This window comes from Empidonax traillii, unplaced genomic scaffold, assembly GCF_003031625.1.
Source record: "Empidonax traillii isolate 1590-97213 ecotype Southwest subspecies unplaced genomic scaffold, ASM303162v1 scaffold1866:size54136, whole genome shotgun sequence".
Lineage (NCBI taxonomy): Eukaryota > Metazoa > Chordata > Aves > Passeriformes > Tyrannidae > Empidonax > Empidonax traillii.
In genome coordinates, this window is record NW_020957059.1 from 45,050 (window position 1) to 54,136 (window position 9,087).

At 38.0% G+C, this 9,087-nt stretch overlaps 1 protein-coding gene across 1 annotated transcript in view; it reads right to left on the bottom strand.

Moving 5' to 3' along the window:
- LOC114071144 (threonylcarbamoyladenosine tRNA methylthiotransferase-like) overlaps positions 1–4,723 on the bottom strand; it is a gene marked incomplete at its 3' end in the record, with an annotated part of 49,748 nt that extends 45,025 nt beyond the window's left edge. The window contains exons 1-2 of the mRNA XM_027908848.1: positions 4,719–4,723; positions 3,774–3,870 (exon numbers count right to left, since the gene is read on the bottom strand). Coding sequence (XP_027764649.1) covers positions 3,774–3,870; positions 4,719–4,723 — 102 coding nt within the window. The remainder of the gene's footprint in view (positions 1–3,773; positions 3,871–4,718) is intronic.
- Between the last annotated feature and the right edge of the window lie 4,364 nt (positions 4,724–9,087).

Here is a 9,087-nt window from a genome sequence, read left to right on the forward strand (position 1 = left end):
AAAAAAAAAAAAAAAAAAAAAAAAAAAAAAAAAAAAAAAAAAAAAAAAAACCAAAAAAACAAAACACAAACAAAAACAAAACAAAACAAAACAACAACAAAAAAAAAAAACACGCACAGAAAAGCACAGTAACATCACAAATGATAACAAGGATATGAACTTGCCCTTCATTTATTTCTGTTCAAATCAAGCAACTAGAACAGTGGAAGCAAAGTCCTGTGACTCTCAAATGCAGATCAAAACAAACTCTGACTCACTCGAATTTGTCTGGTAGTTATATCACAAATTCCTTCTCCGTCATAACAAGGGAAGCAGAAGAGCCCTCTGACACACTTTGCCTTCAAAAGGCCACCCCCGAGGGAGTTATAATTGCTGGTAAATAACCAAATTCTCAGACAACACTGTTCTTTAAAATAAATTACATTTTTTAAAAAATAAAAAAACCACAAAAAATATCAGAACTTACATAAGCAACAATAAATCATCTATGTCTCTCAGCCAAGTTGAAGATGAGATCAACCTCATATTAAAGCAAGACTTACAAAACTGTACTCTTTATGCTTAAAATTTTAAAGTAGAATCAATATCCTACTGCCAACAGAACATTTTCTACTTCTTAATTCTGTCAAAACTGTCTTTCAAAAATATTTAGCAACTCTAAGATAACTTTTATCCTTTAACTACAGTCACCCCCTCTTACATACTCTTTGCAAAATCAGAATATAAAATACAGAAACTGAAAACATGGTTATATGCTGCTCTTAGCTTTGCTTCTGTTAATAGTTATGCCTCAAGTTTAAGACCTTTCTGAGATGGAAGATCTTTAACTTAAAGTACAATAAGTTTTACCACAGCACTGAGAGTGAGAAAACAGTGTCCTTATTGTCAAGACCACATTTCATCATTTTCAGGTCTAGTTACAAAGTACTTGGAAACACAGCATTAACAACTTAAACTCCTAACAAAAATCTTTCTGTGATAAATACAAAACTACAAATATTTTTCACTAAACACTGGTTCTAGGTACCAAAATGAAAATAAACAGGTTAATTTTAAGAAATTGTATGTTACCTGACAGGAAACTTTAAAAAAACCTATAAAAAAAAAAAAATCAAGCTTCAAGTCCCCCAATTTTTTCCAAGTTAAATTCATCAAAACTGAAATATCGAATTACAGTCTTGGTCAAAGGATAATGACTCACTCTTCTTTTTTTTTTCCTGCCTTTATATGTGTAGATATCACTATATTCACTATAACAACCAATTATAGATCACAAAACTATGTCGCCTCTGAGCCAAAAGGAAGTCCATTCACCAATTTTTGTTTTTCCTGTCCTTCAGCACAGAGTAAGTTACACTTAATTAGTCAGTCTTGGAGATGACAGAGCACCCAGTTCTCTTGCACATATTTGTATAAAGTAAGACTTCAGAATCAAGTGGAAAGTTTGCTTCTTCCTTAAACTGTAACTATTAACATAGTTTATATCAAATAGCAGCATCCCCTGAAACTAATTTCTGGGCCCTGAGTTAATTTGTAGAAATAAAGTTAGCTGAAAGTGGCAGCTGGATAAAAAATGAGAGAGACAATATTTTGAGCAACAGCAGTAACTAAATTTGGAATAGCATGAAGTCCATCTTGATAAAGCACTGGAATAAATCAGTTAATGAAGCTATCTTCTTCCTAATTACAAGCAAACTTATTTTACTTCTAAATTACTTTGAACAACTACATCTTGTATGATCTTCTAACAAAAGAGAAAGCTTCACAGAATCACAGAATATGCTGAGTTGAAGGGACCCACAAGGATCATCAAGTCCAACTCCTGGCCTTGCACAGAACTATCCTCAAGAGTCACACCATGTGCCTGAGACTATCATCCAAATGCTTCTTGAACTCTGGCAGGCTTGGTGCTGTGACCACTTCCCCAGGAAGCCTTTTCTCATACCCAACCACCCTCTGGGTAAAGAACATCTTTCTAATATTCAACCTAAACCTCCCCTGACACAACTTCAGGCCATCGCCTTGGGTCCTGTCACTGGTCACCACAGAGAAGAGATCAGTGCCTGCCCCTCCTCTTCCCCTCATGAGGAAGTTGTAGACTGCAATGAGATCCCCTCAGTCTCCTCTAGGTTCAACAGACCAAGTGTCCTCAGCCACTGCTCATACGGCTTCCCCTCAAGGCCCTTCACCGTCTTCATTGCTCTCCTTTAGACACTCTCTAACAGCTGAATGTCTTTCTTGTATTGCAGTGACCAAAACTGCACACAATGTTCAAGGTGAGGCCAAACCAGTGCAGAGCAGAGCGGGACAATCCCCTCCCTCAACTGGCTGGTGATGCTTTGCCTGATGCCCCCCAGGACAGGGTTGGCCCTCCTGGCTGCCAGGGCTCGGCTGACTCATAATTCAACCTGCCACTAACCAGAACCCCCAGCTCCCTTTCCACGGCACTGCTTTCCAGCATCTCATTCCCCAGTCTGTATGGACATCCAGGGTTGCCCCATCCCAGGTGCAGTGCATCCCAACTTTCCCTTGTTGAACTTCATTTGGTTGGTGATTGTTCAGTCCTCTCATTTGTCAAGGTCTCTCTGCGGGGCTTCCCTGCCTTCGAGGGAGTCAGCAGTTCCTCATGATTTTGTGTCATCTGCAAACTTGCTTAGTATCCCTTCCAGTCCTGCATCCAAGTCATTTATGAAGATGTTGAAGAGCACAGGGCCCGAGATGGAGCCCTGTGGAACCCCACTAGTGACAGGTCACTAGTTTGATGTTTCCCCATTCATCATTACCCTCTGTGTTCTACCAACTGCTCTCCTGCTGCTTTTGGAACATTTTTGTTGTTGTTCCTATAAAACCCTCGTTTCAAGTGAAATTCATGACACTGAGGTGGAAACACATTTTTTACTTGCTCTCTTTACACTTTTAACATAGAGACAAGGCTGCACAGTCATCTGCTCTGACCTGACACAACACAGGACAGATTCACTGTAAAGCTTACACACCGACTCCAGCGCTTCAACTCAAACATGCCTTTTACAACTAAAGGGCTTAAACAATTAAAAATTAAAGGCTTCAACAATGAAGAATCTTCGTGAACTTATGTTTTGACTCCCTGATTTTCATTACTATTTTACAAAGGTGATTCAATGATACAGTGGTGCTGCATAAGAACACTGAAGGGACCTGACTAATTGAAGGAAGTCAAAGCTCTCTGCTTACCTCTTCAAGGTAACATTTGGTAACTGTTAACAACCCAGTTATCAGTGGATTTAACTCTTCAGACTGCCTCAAATTTAAAAATAATCATTGCTATTTGCAGTTCGTTCTTCTTAATATTGTGAAGTAAAAAAACAACCACCACACCCTCAGCTGTGTCCATGTAATTTACATTATATTGTCTCCCAGACTTCATCCACTGATTTTAATGAAGGTCTTAAGGCTTGTCTTAAAGCAAATAAACTGTGATATGTTTAAGAATATAGTAAATGATATCTTACCCTGGGTGAAGCCTGGAAATTTTCAGGCTACAAAGGGCACTGGAATTCAGTTCCAACAACAGCATCCCTTTCTTTCTCCCCTCATGCCACAACCAAAGCAAATCACCCCAGATGAAGGAAGGTTTAAGCGTTGTATAATGCAAGAAGACTAACGGGGGTGGGGATGACAGAGAGCTTCTCTGCTGTTTTTCCAAGAGAAAGGCAACAAAGTCTCTATATTGACATTGACCAACTGCAAACATTTATGAAAGCCTTTGGTTCTTAGTTTACAAAGATACCTACCCCTATAATACTCAAGCCTTTCAGGTAGTCCTGACGAGGTTGGGCTTGTGGCACACAGCCTGCTACAACGACTTTCTTCTTCCCTTCTTGGGCTTTCCTGAAATATGACAAACAGCGTGTTAATAGTTTTTGAAAATTATAATTTTCAACTTCAAAGCAGTCATATTATGCATGTGACACAGGAAAGCAATTGCAATGAAAACATTTCAAAATCAGAAGCAACTTGTGCATGTTTGAACCTCAGAAACCAAACAAACCAACACACAAAAAAGCCCTGGATGAACCTCTCAGGCTACAGCACTTGCAGTTCAGTTTGGGGAGTTTCTACAGAGAACATAATCACTGCATATCCTGGACAAAAACACAATTTTGAAAGCCCAGTTAACCTTTATTTGGCACAATGACAGCAGAGAAACTGGTCAAGAAAGATGAGGCAGAGATACTAACCTTGATTCAAGAAAAGTTACACAGAATGCAAGGGACAGCCTACGCAGACAGGCACCTCTAGGTCAAAACAGTTTTGTAGTACCAGTCAGAACTGACCAATTACATCAGTCTTCTGATGTTTACTTAAAATGTTTATTTACTTTAAAATTTGCAGTTACTTAAAAACATTTAAGCATTTAGGCATAGTGAACACTTTCAAACCTTAAGTGCTTGCCTCTGGCAGAGAAGTATTTGTCTGGATATTAACTTACATAACTCCTTAGCTTTGATGCTACCTTAGCATCAAGCAGGAAACCGAAACACTAAGATTAAAATGGTTAACACTGTTCATTTCCTTAGCAATCTTTTGACTCATTTTGAATTCAACACCGAACATCAGGCCATAATGGAAGCCCTAAACAGAACTAGTGGTTGCATCCAAAACACTGAGATGCAGAACCTGCTTATGTTTGTTAACTTTGAAGATCATCCATTAGCACATTAACCCAACATGCCTACCGCATTATAACGTGCAAAACATTAAAGAAGAGAAGCACTGAATAATTTCACCAGACTTGCTAGGTCTGACATATTATGGGTTGCTCCAAGAAAGATCTTTCACAGTTGCATCTTGTATCACAATCTCCTGACAGACTTCTGTCAAACTGGAACCTTGCAAATCTGTATTTTCTCCGGCAATGTATGAATTCATGAAGTGTTTACTGTTATGTTGGAATGGGCTACGGCACGTCATAACACTTTTCAGAAAAATTATCCAAAATACACAATTACTTAGACAATTTTATACTCTTCGGCTTGGTTTGGCTGAGCTGTCTCCAAGATGAAAGCACTAGAGAAAGCGATGTTCAACAAGCACATGGATGCTACATGAGTATCTGTAGGTCCTCAGCAAAGGCAAGTTCAACCCAAAACAAAACAAACAAACAAACAAACAAAAACCCAAACATAAAAAACCCAAACTCAAAACAGACTAGTACCATACAGAGTTACACTACTCACAAATTTCGCTTCCCACTTATGATCAAATCTATTTATAAATTATAGCTCAAAATGAAATCTCACAACAACACACAAATTGCAATAACAAAGGAGATCACAGGCCATGTTGCCAAATACCTCGTGTTAGCAGCTGCATTAAAATGAAGTATTTTACAGGAAAAAATAAATATCCTATACAAACACAAGAAAATGGATTATGGCTATTACCTTATACCCAATATAAATGCAGTAAATCTCTATAAAATATCTGATTTTGTTGTAGTGGACTTTCAGGAAATCCTGAAACATCCATCATACAGAACCTCACTGGTCCTCTACTTGCATGCTAAGGTGTATAATATAACAGCAAATTTTATTTCATCTCTTTCTCATATTTCTGTGGATAAACAACTATGATGAAACGCTAATTTAGTATACTTCTTAGTCATGGAACATTTCTTAGGCAGCAACATGTCTCCAAAGTCTGCAATCCCTCTTTTCCTTCAGTGGTAAATATTTAAGGGTTTTGCAAAACTTCAGTGGAGGTAACCTACTACATATCCATGGAAAAATTAAAAAAAAAATAAATAAAAAAAAAAATTCGTGCTTCATGTATTACCTAAAAATGTCACACAGCACCATGTGACACTCCACTAACTCAAAGGATAAAAATCACTACTTATATAGTCTTACAGACTCAGCCTAGTGCCTGAAGGCAAGACAATAAGCCCTGTCTCCAGCAAACAAAGCACATGTCCCTAGGCAACTCAGCATCTGGTATAATCTGCTGCTAGCAACAGCCGTCTCCATCTACTTGAAAACCTGTGAGCACTACAGAAGAAAAAGCTTTTATTCAAGTCTTTTTATCCGGGAAAAAAAAAATAAACAAAGTTTCCCCTGACACATTAAATGGCATTTTAATGTTATTTCACAGCTTTAACATTTTGCCATATCTTCTGGGACTACAACTAGAGCTGGGGGGGGAAAGTTAAACTGAATATTCTTCATAATAAGCATTGCCTGCATTTAACTTTTTTAAAGTTGTACAGGTCTCTACAGAATAAAGAATTTTGTACACTGAGATTTTTTCCTTTAAAATGCAATTAAGTGGAAATGCCAGAACTAAATTTTCAATCATAGCCAATTTTCATTACATCCATACATGAAAATCACCATAAATGAAAAGCCATTGTAAGGAAATCATGAATTTTTTGCCTCATTTTCAAGAAACCGCTTCTCAAAATATGCATTCCACTACTATATTGTCACTTCCTTTTAATATTGTTTAATAAGCCCTGCTCACATTAACAAAAGCCTAAAAAAATTATTCTTCAAAAATCTAGTTAGCACAAGAACTGTATTAGAAGAGTCTTTATCCCTCCAGAACACGAATAGTAATAAGAATAATACCTCATGGAATCTGGTAGGTGGCATGAATAAATACATCTTCTCTTTTAGAACCCTTTATATTTTTCAGTTACATGAATCTTACCTTGAACTTTCAATTTAATTGATTCAAGAAATAGACTCTTCTCTAAAAAACTAAAGAGAAATTTAATTAGAGCTTTTTTTTTTTTTTAAAAAAAGAAAGGAATTATTCAAGCTGCTTCCTAAGTAATGGGTGGGAAACAAAAAACAAGCGAGAAACAACAGGGGCATGAAGTCCTGCATACAGTAGAGGACTCATACAAGATCACAATACTCCACTGCATGGATACAGCCACAGAAACTATAACTGTACTATCAGACTTAATGAAATATGTTCAATGTGTTCCACTTTTTACAAAGCAAACTTAAAAATGTAACTACAGAATTCCTGCCTTGCTTATGTGCACTTTTATTTACGCTGTTAGGAACCTGCTGGACCATGCCTACAATCCCCAATTTTTTTTTCCTCCAAACCCCATTGCTGGTGGAATTAAAAAATGAAGAAGTGTATAAACAATGAGCAGAAGGCTGCTGGCAGCAAGACAGGTAACAGTCAAATACGAGTATGAGAAAAGTGAAATTTTCAGCAAAAGCAATAAAGTAAGGGGGAATGTGCTTTACAGTGAGCTTGTTAAGCTTTGCATTGATAGTAGTTCGGAAATGTTTAAAAATAATAGGAGGAACTATTTCTAATGCTAAAGTACAGCAAGAAATAATTTTATCTGAAATGAAAAAGGAATTATTTCAACCTGAATCCAGGAGATGACAACTGACCATGCTCTCAAGTAAGTTTTTACACCAATGAACTATCCCTACCAAACACAGTACTCATCTCCTCGTTGCTGTACCTGCACAAACCTGGTAACTTTCACATAACGTGTATAGTTAAACTGAACAGTGCAATGCATCAGAGTGGTCTATTCATGCCATTGTCAGGGCCTCCTATTACACAAAATACACAACACTCCTTTTCAGGTATTACAGAAAGGTGTGAAGCCATAAATCAACAGGACATTTGTGTCTAGAAATGCCCAAAGAAATATTAGTATACATGAAAAAGTTCTGCTACAGCAGCTCTAGCTGACTACAGTATTAGCTGCGTATATGATGAAATCAGGCTGCCAAACATTATAAAAAGTAAAATTGAAGAGATACTACTTCCCAGGCTGCAGAAACGGAGTTGAGATGTCTCTGGGGAAAAAAAAGTGCTATTTGGCTAAAGATGCAAATCTGTGAAAGATCTTTCAGTTGTCTCATCTGCTGAATTAATCAGCAGAAAGCCACAGGTTTTAAAGAGAGCACAACACCCCTGGAATGAAAAGATGGTGCCTGTATAGCATTTGGAATACATTCCTTAAAAGTCCATAAAATCACACAGCTATCTTCTGTTTGAAAAATTACAAATGGTAACTTAAATCGTAGCTTTAAAGGCTTTGAGCCAATCTAATGTCTCATGAGTATCCAAAGGCTTGCATCCCATCCTCTCTGTCTGCTGTTGCTACTCCTACCTTTCTCCATCTTCAAACTCTCCTCTTTTTCACTTCTGGCCATCTGGTATCTCCAAGCTCTACAGCTCACTGGACCTTCCAGGGCCCTGTTTAACTCACTTATGTAGAAGAAAACTATTGAGCCAAGTTTGGGAGGGGGTTAACTATTCTATTCCATTAAGTTAGCTCGTGGGAGAAGGGCTGCAGCAGAGCCAATGTGGAGGTCAAGGGAAAGCTGTTAAGAAGGAAACAGAAAAAGAGAAGGACATGGGAACTCCTTGTTTCATCTATGGTGAGCTTGACAAGTCTTGTGAAACCTCTGAGGTCACAAAATGCTGAGTAGTGTGGGTGAATAGAAAGCAAAAAGATGTAGGAAACTCATACATGTTCTGCTTTCAAGGTTAGGGACAGCCCCGTAGATGAAGGTTTATGGGAAACCTGAGGGAAACTCGTCAACATTATTTATCAGAGCAGAACCACTCGAGTCTACTGAGGCCTGTCAGTTCCCTTGTACACTTCCACAGCCCCCAAATAATTACTGTAATTTGTCTGCAAGGCACGTGAAAATGCAAAGTTCATTTGAGGATGCTTATGTAGATTATTGGAGTTTACTGAATTGCTCTTAGAGGACCAGCCCGCAGCAAAGCAGCCGTCTTAGTAGCCACGCTGCACTCACTGAACTTGTCTCCTTTGGCAAAAACCATCAGGTAACATGCAAATACTCCGGGGGAAAAATAAGTTGCAAGTCCTCCCCCTGACAAAAGCAAGGATGACATCTCTGAAAATACTCCAAAAAGACAAAAAGGCTTGCCCCATCAAACTCCAAATTGAGGTTGTAAAGATGTGCCAGAAGCAAAAATAAATAAATAAACAAAGGCACAGAAATATCCTCCCCTAGCAGAGCTCTTCATAGAAGGTCAAATGTCAGCTCTGAGAATAACTCCAACACTCTCATGCTACATACCAAATTATTC